This window comes from Sipha flava, unplaced genomic scaffold, assembly GCF_003268045.1.
Source record: "Sipha flava isolate LNK unplaced genomic scaffold, YSA_version1 174_pilon_pilon, whole genome shotgun sequence".
NCBI lineage: Eukaryota > Metazoa > Arthropoda > Insecta > Hemiptera > Aphididae > Sipha > Sipha flava.
In genome coordinates, this window is record NW_020272000.1 from 936,929 (window position 1) to 955,278 (window position 18,350).

The 18,350-nt window shown below is 27.1% G+C and overlaps 1 protein-coding gene across 2 annotated transcripts; it reads right to left on the reverse strand.

The window, feature by feature from the left end:
* Positions 1-933: 933 nt before the first annotated feature.
* LOC112680205 (tyrosine-protein phosphatase non-receptor type 1-like) lies at positions 934-16,067 on the reverse strand. 2 transcript variants are annotated; one of them, XM_025550244.1, is made up of 11 exons: positions 16,002-16,067; positions 14,207-14,324; positions 13,924-14,129; positions 13,796-13,860; positions 13,404-13,538; positions 11,139-11,270; positions 10,335-10,477; positions 10,090-10,228; positions 7,583-7,667; positions 6,163-6,179; positions 934-1,093 (listed from the first exon to the last, which is right to left on the reverse strand). In XM_025550244.1, the coding sequence occupies exons 2-11, from the start codon at positions 14,266-14,268 to the stop codon at positions 1,070-1,072; spliced, it is 1,008 nt and encodes a 335-aa protein (XP_025406029.1). In that variant the 5' UTR covers positions 14,269-14,324; positions 16,002-16,067; the 3' UTR covers positions 934-1,069. The 2 variants fall into 2 exon arrangements, with proteins under 2 accessions (XP_025406029.1, XP_025406028.1); XM_025550243.1 differs by lacking the exon at positions 934-1,093 and having other exon boundaries at positions 5,810-6,179.
* Between the last annotated feature and the right edge of the window lie 2,283 nt (positions 16,068-18,350).

An 18,350-nucleotide genomic window follows, 5' to 3' on the forward strand; every position in this document is an offset into this window, starting at 1 on the left:
AGTGGTATTAAGAATAAAATTCATCAGCTAATAAAGAAAAAGGCCAATGATATTGGAAATTAGTTGAGTGAGGGATGAGCAAATGGTTAGCGGTAAGAGAAACTGAATGAAGAAGACTACTATTATATCCTGACTAAAATACTTAAAATACTCGTATCTGACTGACGAGAGAGTGGAATGAAACATTTAGCTTACAGACATATACTTAGCAAATTGAAAATATTTTTTCTGAAACCATCAGTTGAAGTATGAGGGTTCCAGAGCATAGATCTGTCATACTCCAAGTATAAACAAAAAAATAAAACTCTAGTTAAAGGTCTTCAATAAAGTTTGATTTCTTAAAGCCGAATATTTTATTTCAAGCCCATTTTGATATGATCGAAGATGAATAATCGCTGAATCAATATTTAGTATTTAAATTTTAAAAAGTATATACTTACCCAAAACATCAAAATAACAATAACAATCATTACACATATAATATATAATAATTAAGTAAAAATGTTTTAATTTCAAAAAGGAACAAAGTCAAAACAAAAACAAACAACGTGTATTAAAAATTAAAATCAAAAAAAATTTATTAAAGGTGCAAGTTTTCTTTTATTTAACCACGAGTGATTTTACTATAATTAATATACTTTCAATGTGAATTTAAAATGAAGTAAATCTATCAGATAGTTCTTAGAGTCAAGAATTAGTTATAGCGCGAATACAATATTATGTTTAAAGTGAATATTATTACATCATTAGTTAAATACTTATACGGGTTAAGAATTAAAAATATATAAATATTTTTTTTTTCATTGGAACACTAATTATACCTCGAACTACTCACTCAATAACATGTCCTAATTCAAATATTATTGAATTAATATAAAAATATTGAAAAAAAATATATAGTAGAATTAAAAACTACTACGTACATAAATGAGTTCAATGTAATGTTTGTTCAAGACGTGATATTTATTTTTAATACGTAACACATATTTGACACGATTGATAAAACAAACACAATTAAATATTTAAGTCATGCCGTAGAAGCAATGAGAGATTTGCTATGCCATATGTATTATAACGTAAATTTATTTTGCTCCTGGAAAAAAAATACAAGAATTAAAGTAACATAACATTTGGTGTAACTACTGTAACTAAACGTCCATCGTTCGTTAGTCGTTTTGTCGGCTTAAAAGAAAAAATTATTTTGAAATACACATCAATTTATTTTATATTAATATTTTTATATTATAATTAATTCATAGTGTGAATTGAAGTCAAATAATTTATATCATTTAACGAATGATATTTTTTAAAAACATGCATACATGGTGCGGTACAGTCGATATTGTATATTGATTCAGAACTTTTAGATTGGTGACCATCATGCGTTTTTTAACGTCAAACCACGAGTTTCAACACGACAAACGATGTAACCCTTACCCAAAATATCTAGTAGCATTTTACACTCACACCTAATGGTTTAAGCAGCTGAAGATTGATAAACATCTAATGAGTTATTTAGAAGTTAATGAAGAAAAATTGTTACATTGCATAATATGATAATAAGCTCTCCGCATAGCTTCAACTCTCATAAAATATTATACAGTAACCACACGATAGTTCAAAAGTTCGAAAAAGTTGGACTGAAAATTATATTTATAGAGATTTCGGTTAACCAAGTGTTCGAAAAATCAAAAAAATAATTCGAATTAAAGAGAGATGGAAAGTGATTTTAAATCAGGCACGTAGCTAGGATTAAATAATTAGGGTGGCACAGTTATGGCAAATATTTTTCTTGAGTGGCCAACAGTTTTACTTCCCCCCACGGCCCCACATTAGACACTTATAGAATTATGTTTATGTATAGGTATATTGTTTATAATATAATAAAATTGTAATTTCTGAATATAATAATTAATGTAATTAGGTACAAAAAGAACGAAATTTGATAAACAAATAAATTAGATAATTTTTATCTTAATATTATATAAACCTTATATATAATGATTATAATGTATATGAATAATAAATATATACATAAAATATATGTTAAAATAAATACAATTTAAAAAAATAGTCTATACTTAAATAATTTTTCGATTATTATGATTTATAGCAAATTTATCTACAACTTCTTCCAAGTCCAGAGATTTTGCTATCTTCTTTTCGATGCTCATCATAGATAAATTTGATAGGCGTTCATCCGTCATTTTATTTTGCATGTATGTTTTAAGTCTCCTTAGGCAAGAAAAAGTCCTTTCGCACCCTGCACTTGATACCGGAATTGTAATAGAGATTATAACCATCTTGTACGTTTCATTAAAAACAAATTTATATTTTTCCAATAAATCAACAAAATTCATCAAATTTGTGATTTTTATTTGATTTTCTTTTTGGTAAATTTTTATTGTGTTTGGTATTATTTTAAGTTCTGATTTTAGTAATTTTGTATCCAATTTATAATGTTGGGCTAAAGGTTTTAGGTCATCATAGCTCAGAAAATTGGCATTTTTTGGATGTAGATAATCAATAGCATACAAAATACTGGAATTAATGGAAAATCGATTTTCTAACTCGTTAATAATTTTGTCTAAAATTGAAAAAAATAATTTTGTACGAAAATCATTTTTTGATTGAGCTTGTTCATTTTCTAATGATATGTTTTCATCAATAAAAAATGATTTAAACTTTTGAGGAACACGCTTTTTTCTTATTTTTTGGATTTGTTCACTGGGTAATGGTATATTATTTTCTCTACAAATATATAAAGCTTCTTCGTACATTTTTTCAAAACATATATAATTAATTGATCCATCACATTCGTTAAGACAATCATTTGAATCATTTCTCATATTTGTAAGCGTCATAATTAACGATTTTATTAATACCATACTTTCTGCCATTTCGGCAATAACGCCTTGTAAAAAATCACTAACTTTTTTGAACATAGTTAGTATGTTAGAAAATACTACCAAATTTAATACAAATTATAAAATCTATTTGATGTAAAAGACCTTTAGCGGTAATTGAACGATCTCCTTTATCGCTAATTAATTTATGGAGTAAAATTAATAATGGACTTAAAACTTTTTTAAGACTCAAAGTTGCAAAAACTTGTGCTGTCCATCTGGTTAGACAGATTTTTTTCAATTCTACAACTGAATGTAAGTTAATTTTTTTTTGAATGTCAATAAAAAGCGAATGAACTGCCGAACCTGATACAAAAACATATCTCTTCAACCAAATCAAAAAATAATTTTACATCACTAATATTTTTACATATGTCGGCAATAACTAAATTTAGTTTATGGTTATAACCAAGGCTCGGGTCTTATAGTACTTAAAATCATAAATATAAACACTTAAAAAAGCGCTTAAAAACATCATTATAAGCACTAAAATAAGCATTTAAAAAATTTGAAATTAAGCAAAAATATTTATTAAAAAAAAAAAAAACTATAAAATTCTAACTAAAAAATCAAACATAATCAAAGTAAATCTACACTTTCAAGACTTTAAGGATTTTATGGGTTTTCTAAGGTATTTTTCTGAAAAATAAAATGTAAACTGTTATTTTTGTTCTTGATGTTCCATTTTCAACGTTGGAATATCTTTGTTAACCATACACCGATGCCTTGGACGGCGACGAACTACGTGACAACGTAGATAAGATGAGATTTATTTTTAAATTTTAATTCTATCAAAAACGACTTTACAGGAGAAAACTATAAAAATGTAAAAAAAACTGGTCAAATAAGCAAAAATAATCAGAAAAGCTGGAAATAAGCTTTTTTTTGAAAAATCGCTGAAAAAAAAACAAAAAAAAAGCACTTTCAAATTTCATAATTGTACGTGTTACAACTTGACATACACTTCTATAACACTCTGCTACATTTTAAGTTAATCCATAAAATTAAGCAAATGCTTTAACTCCCGAGCCCTGGTTATAACAATGCACATATATAGCTTGCGGAACTTCGTCACGAAATAATTTTTGAATACCATTTAATCTACCGCTCATTACTGCTGCTCCGTCGTAAGTTTGTGCCACACATTTTTGTAGATCTACTGAACATTTTTGTAGTATTTCTTTTATATAATTTAATAAGGAAGACGCATTTAATTGTTTAACAGGTTTAAAGCCCATGAACCTTTCATGTATTTAACCTTGAATATAATAACGTACTACTACTGATAACTGTTCTGTCTTGCTTATATCTTTCGTTTCGTCAACTATAAGTGCAAAATAATTACAACTTTGTAGTTCAAAGCTAATTTTTTCCAAAATTATTTGATTGAAAATACTGATCATTTCATTTTGGATTTGAGGACTGGTATATTTGGCATTTTGGGGAACATCTTGGCCTACAACTTCACACTGTTCATCTATTAAATGAAGAAGTTCCAAAAAATTACTACGGTTTAAGCTTTTTACGCTTTCGTCAACACCACGTTGTGCTATACACTGTGTTCCGGTATATAATAAAACGCTAGCAATGCGTTTAATGTATTTTCTATTTTCTTTTATAAGTTTCAAATGACCCTCATTAATTTGAACAGAAACAGATGGAATACTTTTGGTTTTCATGTTTTTATAAGACATCCACATTACATAACAATTTTTATGGTCTTGACTTTCTTCATGTTTTTTTAAACCACTATCACTGAAAGTCGCCTTTTTCCAATTTTTAAATCCTAAACTGATAAATGTTGTTTGATTGTCAAAGTGCTTTGAAAACATTCTACATGGAAAACAATAGACAGCGTCTTATAAAATACTATATTCGAGCCAAGCAAATGATTTGAACCATTGTTTTGAAAAATGACGCCAACGATCACCATACTTAGTTTTCGGATAAAATGTTAAATTTGGTTGTGTAGGTTCATTGTTCAAATTTTGAGAAATATCTGAAGGTCCCGGACATTTTTTTAAAACACTAGCAACACTAATTTTGGTATTCGGCTCCGGTTCTTTAATTAAATCGCCGATATTTGATTCTGAATCGCTATTGTTATAACTATCCGTACTACTAGTAGTGTCGTAATTATTACCTGGATTGTTGGTTATATCATCTTGTCCTTGAATAATAATGTCTGAAGAATCCACACTTTTGTTCTCGTTGTTAAGTTTCTTAGTAGAAAAATAATTTTGCATTGTTATTTGTCTTTTCATGGCAAAAAATTTAAAATTACGTACAATTTAAAATAAATAACTATGAGTAGATATAAGTGCATTATATTAGTTATAAATACTATTATTAGTTATTAAATTAATACACTGTACATGGATCACAATTCGCGACAATCACAACTACAAGTCTTCAAACGTCAACTGAATAATAGCTGTATTGCTAGGTAATGAAGAAAATAGTACAGAATTATAAAGACACAATATTATTGTTACTTTTCAACATTACATGTTTAATTTAAAAGTGAATAATAATATTATGCGGGTCACATACTCATTCGCTGATAGCTGTTGTAATAAAATACTATATATCACATATACTATATTATTATTTGTTATAGTTAATTAGACCTCGGCGATTAAATTTATATTTATAGATTATAAGGTACCCACTAACAAGTCATGCCGCGATTGGAAATGCCGATTTACTGGAATAGGAATACATGCGAGTTCTTGCGACTTTATAATAATAATTAATATAGATGCATTATTGTCGTCGTTAATACGACGAATACGACGGGTATGAATGAACGACTTCTATTCTGAATTCTGATATCCTGGTAATCTGACCACTATGGTCACACTATGTTCGGAAAGACAATTATGTAAAAATAACAAATATGATAATAGAAATTTTAAAATATATTTAATTTTTCAACCCAATTATTTGAGCCTTGGGTATTTGAATAATATTTCAATGTAATGGGGTGGCCATAAGGGTGGCCTGTAAATATTTTGGGTGGCCGGGCCACCTCAGGCCACCCCTTAGCTACGTGCCTGTTTTAAATTTATTTTTACATTTATTCATTATACATATTATTATATTGCATATTGAAGAAATCTTTACGGGATTCAAATTTAGATTGAATGTGTTAGATTGAATGTGCAATGTGTCAACAAATGTTTACCCATTGCAAAGGTATATTTAGTAAATTGACGGGATTAAAATCAAGATTAGGTAGGTTAGATAGTATCACCTGAAGTACTGCATTTCCTGGAATAAAAAAAAAAAAAAGAAAATAGTTTAAATAGTAATAAACTACGATTGTATTTTATCGCCGTATAGGTTATTTATGTGAGTGTATATCGATTCCGCCGAAAAGGTCTTTTTACCTGTAAGAAATCTATCGATTGCCCTGAATATTTTTATTAATCGATTCCGCCGAAAACATACATGTAACATCACTATATAATATATAGTATATAGTGTGGTTCACTCAAATGGTAACACGTAATATTTCAGTTCAGTGACCTCGGATTGAATTGGGTTTTTTTTGAGGAGCTAGGGAATACTAAAATACACATTTTGTGATCATTTTCGAATTTTTAATTCTTTTATTGTGCGCATGCGCAACAAAACTTACATTTTTTAAATGGCAACATCTATTTTCAACACCAGATTTCGATAGAACTCTTTTTATTTAATCAACTTTGATAAATAACCTTTTTTCTATCTCAAAAATTGACTGAATTACAACAATTATGGATAACACTATATAGTTTACTTCTACCTATCTTCATTTATCTTATTAAATGTGTATCTATTACCTACCTAATTTTGATTATTAAGTTATTTCACTGAAATTTATCAATATTATTACATTACATTATATATACTATGTATAATATATATATATATATATATATCATATCTAGTACGGCGGTGTAGTGGCACGTAGTAAGAAAAAAAACATAGGTATACATTGTATAGAATAAATAAATAATAATAATAATATATATAATAATCAGCAACAGTTGTAGTTGAATTGAAATATGAATTTTAAGCTGATCATGTTTTTATAATATATCTAAATGCGGTAGCGTATGTATTTGTGCTTTTTCTGGCAATAAGAAATAGGATAATGAAACATAATGTCCATTTTTAAAAATATAAACCGTAAACAGTTGATAGAAATATTTTGGGCAACTATAAAATGTACCATCTACAAATATTTTGTCTCTAGAGCAGAGCAATTTTAAATTAGAATTTGTAGAGTAGAATAAAATATTATTTATTGTGTCAGTATTTAGTAGAAAATCTGCTGGAAACAATATTATGTATTTACAAAATCCGAAAATGTTTTAATATTATAATATATGGTATATTCTAATATACATATATAAATCTTTGGCGGAATCAATATGTACAGATATTCGATGGAATCGATAGCCGGCAGAATCGATATCAAAATGGCGAAATCAATAAACTCCCATTTATGTATACTATATGTAATTAATTTTTATAAAATAGCGTTTAAATAAATTCGGATTATAGAAATTCAGTCAAAAAAAATTCGAATTGTAGAATATCTTTCACTGGTCAGAAATTTTAAATTAACGAAGGGACCAAAATACAAGTTTTTTTTTTTATCAATTGCAATAATAATACGTTCTTACCTATTTGCATTACTGTTGATACTCCTTGCGATTTTTTTTGCTTCAATAAATACGCTAAGTATGTGTATATGAACTCGTATTGATCCTAAAAATGATATTTGCATCGATTAATATTTTGAATAATGACGATAATTCCTATGACATGGGCAATTTGAATCGAAAAATATTAATGCAATATATTATTTTGAAAATGTTTATATGATTTATCTATTTCTTATGAAAAAAAAATCTTTTTAATTTCTGTAAACAAGTTAAAAATATAATATTTCCTTAATGTTAAAATAGTTATTTTTGTAATAATTGATAAAAGAAATATTTAAATTTTAAAAAGTAAAATTTATAATAAACAATTTATTAGGACGATAAGGAAAAAAATTGTAATTTCTAAAAGTTCCACACACTTAAATTGTTTGTCTATCGAATAAGAAATTTCACAAACAATTTCAAGGAAAAATTTAAATTTTTACTGATTGCGCAATTTATTTGAAAATGTAAAACATTTTATAAAGCAAATTAATATAAAAAAAAAAAAGTATTATAATTAATAATAATATAAAAAGTTATGAATCATCATAATTATATTAAAAATAAAAAATAATCATTTCATAAAAAGTAGATTATATATTAATGATATATTTGAATTCAGATACTTTTGTCGATGTTGTTCAACTACTTTCAAAATATATAGCTTTTTTCTTTTTGATTAGTGAGTAATCCTATGTTCAGCTACATCATTAACAATTTTAGATTTTGAATTTTTTTATAACCGTTAACAAAATCTTTGTTATTCTCCTAAGAACATGGATGTAGATTTAAAAAATCTTGTGATATTCCAAGACTGTAAATAATTTGAGTTTATTTTAAGACATAAAATCGTTCAATTGTATAATTTTAACTGTAATTTTTTCAATTGTAATACGCATTATAGGAAAGTCAGCTCCTTTTTCACTAATGATTTAAAAATATTAATTTTTATCTCAGAAGACATTTTGTTGTCAAAAAAAGCTAATCCAATTGGAATAAATACCTTGAGAAGATTTTGGTAGCGGCATCGCCTGTAACTTTATTGGATTTTTAATAATGAATAAGTTCCTTTTAATGTTTAAGATCATTTTAAGGAGATAGTTCTCCAATAGAAGAAGTATACCAGTACTTAATAAAAACTTGTGTAATAAAAACGTTGAATGCATGAAGTGCAGATAATTCTCGAGCAATTAGTTTGAAAAAAAGAGAAAATGATAAAACTTCATTGTAATCATCTTTAGGCTGAAATATAGCTAATCGATAAACTTGACAAGAACATATTTTTTGTGGTTTTAATTTATTAGCGACTATATCATTTATTATTCCGGTTTCGTTTTTTTTTTAATATCAAATTTATTCCACTTTTATGAAAATCTTTGAAGTACCTGGAAATCGGGATCACTTGAAGCTCCCATTAATGCATTAAATACTTTGAAATATAAGTTTTAAAACGTGGTGTTGACATGCAAAGCTGAGGAGGTACCTTTTAATTTTTATTTCAAAGAATTCCACATGCACTGGTCTTTACTCCATTATTACTTGCTGTTGTATTAAAATACATACAATTAATGTGTTCAATTAAATGATATTCTTCTAGTAACTCGAATATAATGGTATACTCATAACAAAATAATAAACAATACGACAGCAATGCTAGCAATGACAGCAATGCTGTGAACTGTTAAACTAATAATGATATGTAATCGGCGGATATATGTCGATAATATGAGCTCAAGTGTGGTAACTGTGTTATCAAGAATTTCGTAAATATAAATATGCTGCATGAACTCTTAATATCAACTGAATGAGATTTAATTTTCATAAAATATATTTTATACCATAAGGAAAATTTTTGGTGGGTGAGACGAAAAAAAAATATTTAACTTTAGTTTTTGACATATTTTTGATTATCGCCCTAAAATGTATACCACTATTTAATTATTATTAAATAAATAATATTCCATAGTAATGATAAATTATAACGGATATCCATTAACAAACGCTCATAGAAAAGTTAAACTTATGTTCAGGAAATATTAATTAATACTAGTGATGAGCATATCCAGATTTCATGGGTTATCTGAATTATTCAATTAAATTTTGCCGTTTAATCATCTATTACTGTAAGTCATATAGGTATAAAATAAACTCAACAGTTTAATAACTTTTTTTAATAACTAATAATAAATTATAAAACTGTTGAAGTCATGATAAGTATACTGTACTTAATATAAAATAAAAATTTGTTGTTAAATTTTAATTACAATAAAATATTTTACTAGAAATTAAAAATAATTATAGTTATTAGTTACATGAAAAGCAAATTCATAAATCTGGATAATCTATATACTTCAGCAAATCCAGAAAATTAGATTTATATTAAAATCCAGGTATTCGGAAAATTAATATCTTCAGATTTCAAGCTTATCTCTAATTGATATATTTTATAAACGAGTAGTTAATTCTAATATAGGAGACTTTACCTGTGTTTGGACCATATTTTTTCGTTGTCCACGCAATTTTTGAACCGTTCTATACACACTTAATGGTTTGATATTTTTCTGGATTAATTGCATAAATATGTCACAGGTGATATATGTGCCGGTTCTGCCTACTCCAGCACTTAAAAAAAGAATCAATGTTTTTTCATCAGATTTTTATTTAATGGTTATTTCAAATTAATAATTCCATTGATTAAACTGGTATAATTGCAGAAAATGGAGCTTACCTGCAGTGTACAACGATTAAACCCTCTGGACTTTTGCTTTGTACTACCTCACAAAATTTCATCAATGTTGAAGGATCTTTGGGTATTCCAAAATCTGGCCAGCCATGATATTGAAAATGCCTTATTGATTTTTTTAAATTGCCCTTAAACAAGGTACTTGCATATTAATTTATTGGTATAAGAACTTTTTGTTCAAATATATTTAATGAATAGAATATAAATTATAATATTTGGTTTTTTATATTCATCGTTCAAAAACGTGTTTATACTTGAAAACTATTTCGAGTTATCACTCACTAGTTATTATCCTAATCAAAATATATGAAAGTCATACATGCGATTGGGTACCTATTATATAGAAATTCCAAAGTAGAGATCTTTATATCCTCTCAAACCTTTTCCTACCCAAATTTCAAAAGCAGTATTGGATTATGTACTTCAAATATATATTCTTCCTTGTAATAAATTGCGATAAAAGATATCAGTTTAAGATTCATTTTAAAATTTTAAAATAGGAGAACCAGAGATATATTTACAATTTTTGTACATTAGGGCACTATTTCTTAAACCAAGAAAATAGTTAAAGGACTGTAGGAAGAAGTTATTATATTAAAATAGGTATTAATAAACAATAAGATTTTTAACGAAAAAATTTATATTTAGATAAAATTGTTGTTGAATGTTTCATTTCTTGGATAATGAAATGCGATATGATTAAATAAACAAAATTTATTTTGACCTAACCCGTTTATTCTGTATTTATTTAAGGTTATTAAATGCATATTACTCGTAATCTTCACTTACTTTATGGACCGTCAAATTTTTCATTGTGAATGAATTCATTTTATAATCATTCATGATGATTTCTGCAACTTTTATATCCCCAAATTGAATGGAGATTTCTTCATCATTTGGAAAATACTTTTCACATTTTGCCTATAAAATAAAATTGAATTTTTATTAGTATTTTGTAAAATAAGAAATCGTGAATAACTATTTTAGTATATAATAAAATATTTAAAATAGAATAAAGCTAATTATATTTCTTAAACCAATTATGCTACATTCCTAACTTTCATGCCAAGCACCATTTCTGGCTTAACAATCAACACCCGAAGTTGTTCTCTTCAGCATCTCATCTCAATCAAATTTACCAAAGTACTTGCAGCGTGCGTCCTAACCTATTGGCCTTCACACCAAGGCCGCAACCCTGATTTTCTCGATTTCTTCATCTCCAACCTACCTAATTATCTTCAAACAAAACTAACAAACCAAAATGATCCAGCACCCAATCACACTCTAGTTATATTACATATAAATACTTCCTTCTCTTTGCATAATAATAATGACCGTTCTCGAGTAATTTGTCCAAGGTTTCGAAACATCATATCTCGCAACTCGCATATCAACTTCAAGCTAAAATCTTCCGCAAACATCGACACCGCTATAAGAAATTTTACAGAAACTATTCACAATTCAAAAATCAATGCTTCTTTCCTAGCTCACAAATTTAAATCTGACTATCTTATTACATCTAAAATCAGAAAACTTTTTACACAAAAAAGATGAGCCCATTAGCCCATTAGCTGTAAAGAATACTTTAATTGTATCGTATTTCAAATACTACTCAAATACTTTAAAAAAGTCTTTGGAATACTTTTCAAATACTTTTGTAAAAATTAAAGTAATTAGGCTAAGGTAAACTAACATTTTGCTGAGAAATAGTCGAAAGAGATGCATTATGTGGTTCTGAATTACATTCATCACCAGTATTATGGCTAGAATTATTCATATTAAAACTTGAAGTAATTGTAGTTTCCAGTAGGTAATAAACACATTAATAAATAAAAACGGCTTGCAGCTATATAGTGATTTGTGGGAAAATCTATATTATTCTTGTAATCCCTTATAAACACAGATATCGTATTTGATATTAACAGTTACTTAACTAAAAATACAAAAGGAAATTTTGTTATTGAATATCTATTTTTAAAAATCTAGTTTTCACAAACCTTTGGGCTTTAATTATAGTTAGTAATATTTTTCGAACCAAATATTTTGAATAAAAATAAAATGTTCGAAAAAAAAACTAAGTATTCAATACAAATAAGTATTCAATAGAAAAAAAAGTATTTAAAATACCATTGAAAATACTTCGTTCTGAAAGTATTTAAAAAATTATTCAATATTTAAAAAAATATTTGAATACTTTTATTCAAATACTTTATAGCACTGACTATATCCTCACTACCCAGATAACAGGCGAAAATGCAATTCACTATCTAAAAATCTATTCTTAAGACAAATTTAGGAGGATTTTAATTTTTGTCGTGTTTTTATAAAAAATTAGAGTAAGATTAATTCTTGAATACTTGTCTTAATAGTGTCTTATAATTGAAAATATAGAATTTTTTATCATCTTAAAGTGTTTATATGTGCATAAAAAAATCAAAACAAAATAAAATTAATTAAAAAAATCCAAGATGACAATGATATGATTTTTTTAAAAATGTTCCATAAAATTAACAGTAGTATCACATATTAAATTAAACTAAATTTAATTAAATTTATTTTGTGGTAGTATTAACCACAACTTGAACTACAAATTGGGTATTTATATTATTATTATATGCAAATTATAATAATAATTTTATTTTGTTTATTAATGAAATTTAAGTTCAATGTTTATAATATAATTTTATTTTCTTATAACAACTTGTTAATCCAATCCGATTATGAAATTATTATCTATTTATACGAATATGAAAATATTGACTATTTTTCGGTGTACTCACTGATTGTATTTACTAATTTTTTTCCAACGTAATTTTAGAGTATTAAACAATTATCACGTGGTTTTTATTACAATTAGGAAATAATTTTTTTGGTTACATAATATATAACAAATAAGTCACAATTATATTCAAAAAGTTATTTAATAAAATCAAAGTTAAATGTAATTGCTCAAAGCACGAAGCTACTTGTTGAATTTAAAAAAAATTAGTCATTAAATGCTTTTTTAACTTAACCAATTTCTTCAACATGCCTTAATTATATTTTTTACGTTACCTTATTTGTTTCTGAAGTCTCACATAACATAACAATTGAAACAACATCCTGCTCCAATACCATCTGCCACATATCAGTGCAAGTATTTTTCATGGGAGCTTGGCAAGCTATGTACTCTCGAATATTCTTGTCATACTAGAATTTGGCTATAGTTTAATTTCAGTTTTCCTTATTCTATTCTTAATTTTGTCATACATAAATTTTATTTTGCTTTAATTAGTTAATTAACATTTATTTTTTATCACATGTACATTTTGGTTTAAAAATGTATTTTAATTTTTGATAAAATAATTGATCAAGACATTTTTATTTACAAATCAATAACTATAGAGTATACTAAAAGTAATTTATAAAGTATAAACTTTAAAACGTTTATATTGATTCGAACTTACTTTAATAAATGAAGCATTTATGTAGTTGTTGCTTCTTTGTTTTAATATAACTCGGTTATAGTCGTCTATAATAAAATAAACATTGTAGTAGGTATAAGAAGTATTATAATATATATTTTTGGCCTTACATGGTATTATATCAGCATATCGGTTTTTCGATTTATTTTCTAATAACATTGCTATATCACAGTTAGTTTTTGTTGAAATATTTGTTTTCCAATTGGAATTCAAAGCATTATATTCAGTCGCTATTTCTCGGGACGATTTAGTTTGTAGCTGTTTGAAATTCAAATCGCTTGATTTCCATGATGTTCGAAATAATTTTAACTCTTCCCTATTTTATAAAATTAAATAAAAAGCATATATTTTGTTAGAGTGTACTCGACGGTTTTATAATTTTGCTTTACGTACCATGACATTCTTTTATTTAATGCACCTTGAATTATTCCAGCTATAGTCAAAATCAGTATCATGAATAATATACTACAGACCACCAAATACCAATTTCTAGTAAAGTTGGGCTCTACAGCTATAAAACCATAATAAGTATTAATAAAATAGGCTTAAGTAGTTTCTTTTTCGGTTGGTAGTGCAGGTTTATTACTATAGTAACGCTAACAAACACTAATTCGTTTTATTTTCAACCGTAGTTTACTTTTTACATTATATATCAGAGGTCTCCAAACTACGGTCTGCAAACAAGTTTTAACCGGCCCGTGGCCCGCATATGAAGCATAGGTAAATATAGATATATAAATATCAGTAAATATAAGACATCTAAGTAAAAGCATTTAGGCAAAAACTTATTTTATTTGAAACACAAATTTCAAAAAATTGTTTTAATAATTTTTTTTTTGCAATAAACATAATATAGAATGTAAATTACAATTTCCAATCAACTTCGCTAAAAAAATAATTTCTGAACTTAAAATTCAATTTAAACAACGTTTTTATGACCTTGACGTAAAATCTGAAGACAAATATTTTTCAAAATCCATTTGGTTATATTTTATATTAATATACAGACAATGAAACCTCCCTTAACGGACACCTCTAAATAGCGGACACCTCCGAATAGCGGACATTTTTATGGGAACAGGAACATTTTCACTACTTTCATTTAGGAAAACCTCTAAATACCGGAAACTCTAAATAACGGACACTTATGGAAATTTAATTTTGATTTTGACAATTTTTATCGTAAATATAGAATAATCGTTGAATGTCAATTTCATCTATTCTTACTATTATGTATTATAAATTATTGTACAATTATAGTTTATCTTATCTGTCCATTGATTCATCGCGTCGATGAAACATTTTTCTAGAATATCTTCTGTAAAGTTGTATGTATGTATGTATGTATGTATGGCTATAAAAATTGCCATTACATTACTTGCAACTACATGTTCAGTAGAAAGATCTTTCAGATAATATTTTCTATATTATATTTCTAATTTTAATTCGATATATTATTCTTATAAAATAAATTGTCATTATATTTTTAATACATTACGTCGTTTAAAGACATGGCTGAGAAACAGAATGGGAAATGAAAGGTTAAGTAGTTTAGGTCTGATTAATATTCATCGACAAAGATACGAAATTAAAGAATTTTTTAACAGCAATTAGAAGGTACTATTGAAAAGTTTAGATTGAGTTCTAGGCGATTGGCATTACTTTTCAATGTATTAATGTAAACAATAATTTACATTTTTATTAGAAATAATAAATAAAATAAGTTATGTTTTAAATATATTTTGTTATACCCATCATTGATGATAAATAATATATGTAATTTAATTAGTGTTAAGGGGTGTGAGGGGCAAAGCCCCCCCCCACAGCTTATATTAACATTAAAAATATTTTGCATCTAGTGAGCTACATCTCTGCGGGCGTACTTGTCCCTCCTCTCTCTAAATAACAGACAAAATTATGGAGTTCAAGAGTGTCCGGTATTGAGAGGTTTCACAGCATAATATTTTATAAAAAATTTTAAAGTAAACATATTTATTTACTTACCTATATTTTCATAAAATTAAAAATTATGTGTTGATAAATTTTTGGCCTATTACGAGCATTTGATTTTTTTTCGTGGCCCTTGAATAAAAAAGTTTGGAGACCCCTGTTATATATTATTATGATAATGAAATTTACACATTAAAGCTTTACACTTTTAACTGTACTACGCTGTAATACTACTCACCGGTATAAAGTGACACAGGCTACGCATCTTGAAATTCTTTGGCAGTAAAAACCCAGAGTTTTAAATTGTATATAGTAGCTAACTTCAAAGACCCATTGCGATATTGACATTTATTTGCTGTGAAATAATTTTTGTCCTCGTCGATAGTGAAAGTGACCTCTTTTTCTCCGTCTAAATATAAATATAAAGTAATATTAAACGGATGAAATATGTAGGTATTGGCTATAGAAATATAAACATCATAAATGTAAATTAGTAAAACTTTCCAAAATATAGGGATCTTTGAAACAATCAAAATGGTTAATTTGTAAACAGGTAGCTTACATTTTTGAAAACTAACTTTTGAAAGGAATCCATTTGTGGGGTGATATCTGATAATAATTTATGAGGCGAGATGATATCATATCTGTCAAGTTAAATATTTCGGAAGGCCATTTATCGTTAACGTCTTTAATTCCGCGTTCCGGCTCGTCAGGAATTCGGCTGACGTCTTCATAAAGTATTATTGAACAATATAGGATCATTCCATTGTAATTTGTGTACAATTCGTTGGATAAAGTCAAGCCAACGATCTTAAGATTATTTTCAATCAAGATTACTCATAAATGCTTCAATGTAGACTCTTTGGATGACAAATCTGGGACTATAAAAATAACTCAGTATTGGAAATGTAATTTAAATCGGATTTTACTATTCATAAGCTAAAGGACATAAAATTTAAAATATAAATATAAATAATAAATAGGAATTTTGAGAAATTCTTAATCGTAGTCATAGGCGTACGCACAATGCCAGATTAAACATTTGTGAGCTCCTAGGCAATTAAAATTTTGAGCCCTGAACAATTATTTTTTTACATACATATTTAACATTACTATCCAATAATTAAAATAAATAGCTTTAATAATAACCAACTATTATTAATAAATAAAATCATGTTTAATAAATTTATTTTTTATTTGCAAGAAAAATGAATGAATTATTATATTAATTCTATTTTTTTTTTAGATTCTGAACGAAGTGATGGAATCTATTAGTTTTACAATGATGTGTATTTTATTTTTTATTTTTATTTTTTTATTTTTTTTTTGTGTCTGTCATCACGTTAAGAATGCGGTCGAAAAATTAACTATTTTAATACAATCCTCAGCATGGAATGCCTTCACTCCCTTCCCTCCTAAACCACAATCAATTAACTTACCTTCTTATATGCGAGACTTAATAGTCCAAAAAAGAAGAGCTAGAGCCGTCTGGCAAAATAATCGACTACCCTTTTATAAACAAATATACTACAATTTCAATGCCAAACTCAAATGCACTTTATCAAAAATAAAATCTGATTCTTTTTCCTCATGGACAACATTTCTCGTAACAAAAAATGGATCATTATGGAGGGCTACTCGCAACTGCCTCAAATAAAAAGTAATGTCGTATCCTCTAAAAAATAACGGTAACATCTGGTGTAACACAGAGATAGGAAAAGCTAAAATATTTCTTACTCACTTGACTTCCGTCTTCCAACCACATCAAGATATTAACAATCCTAAATTTACAGAAGAAATTCAAAACTCTTTAACAAATCCACTTCTTGTATACTTATCTTCCAAAGCTTTCTCTCCAAATGAAATTTTAAATTGTAAACTATCATTTTTCCTTCGAAGATCCCCAGGTTTTGATCTAATCACCGCCGAAATAGCACGTCAACTCCCCAAAAAAGCAATTATACTTCTTACATTCATAATAAATTCAATACTCAGATTCCCTTACTTCCCCTTACAATGGAAAGTATCTATTATCCTCTTATTCTCTAAATCAGACAAACCAACCGAATATCCTTCTTCATACCGTCCTATCAGTCTTTTACCGTTTTTTTCAAAACTCTGTGAAAAACTTAAACGCATTATGCCTATTATTAATGAAAAGCAGATACTACTTGATACCCAATTTGGTTTTCGTAACTCCCATCCAATCATCCACCAAATAACCGTTTAATTGACACCATTTATCTAACACTAGAAAAAAAAATGTATTGCTCCACGTATTCTTAGATGTCGCACAAGCGTTCGACTGCGAATGGCATCCTGGCCTCCTGTTTAAATTAAAAAATATATTACCTCCTCCTTACTTTCTATTCCTTAAATCATACCTTGAAAACCGCCACTTTGCCACGCGAGTGGGTACCGAAATTTCAGAATTATCTCCAATTCTTGCCGGAGTCCCTCAATGAGCAATACTATCTCCAGTTCTGTTCAACATTTTTTCTGCCGACCAATTAACTACTCCAAACATTTATGTAGCAAAATACGCCGATGATAAAGCTATTTTCACCACCCATTATGACCCTATTCG

Bases quoted from the DNA above. Each gene is read 5' to 3' on its own strand.
- LOC112680205 (XM_025550243.1), bottom strand. From the start codon at position 14,268: ATGATACTGATTTTGACTATAGCTGGAATAATTCAAGGTGCATTAAAT. The intron at 10,229-10,334 runs GTAAGCTCCATT...TCTTTTTTTAAG, and splicing joins TTAATCGTTGTACACTGCAG to TGCTGGAGTAGGCAGAACCG. The intron at 6,180-7,582 runs GTAAGAACGTAT...TTTTTATTCCAG, and splicing joins ATCAACAGTAATGCAAATAG to GAAATGCAGTACTTCAGGTG.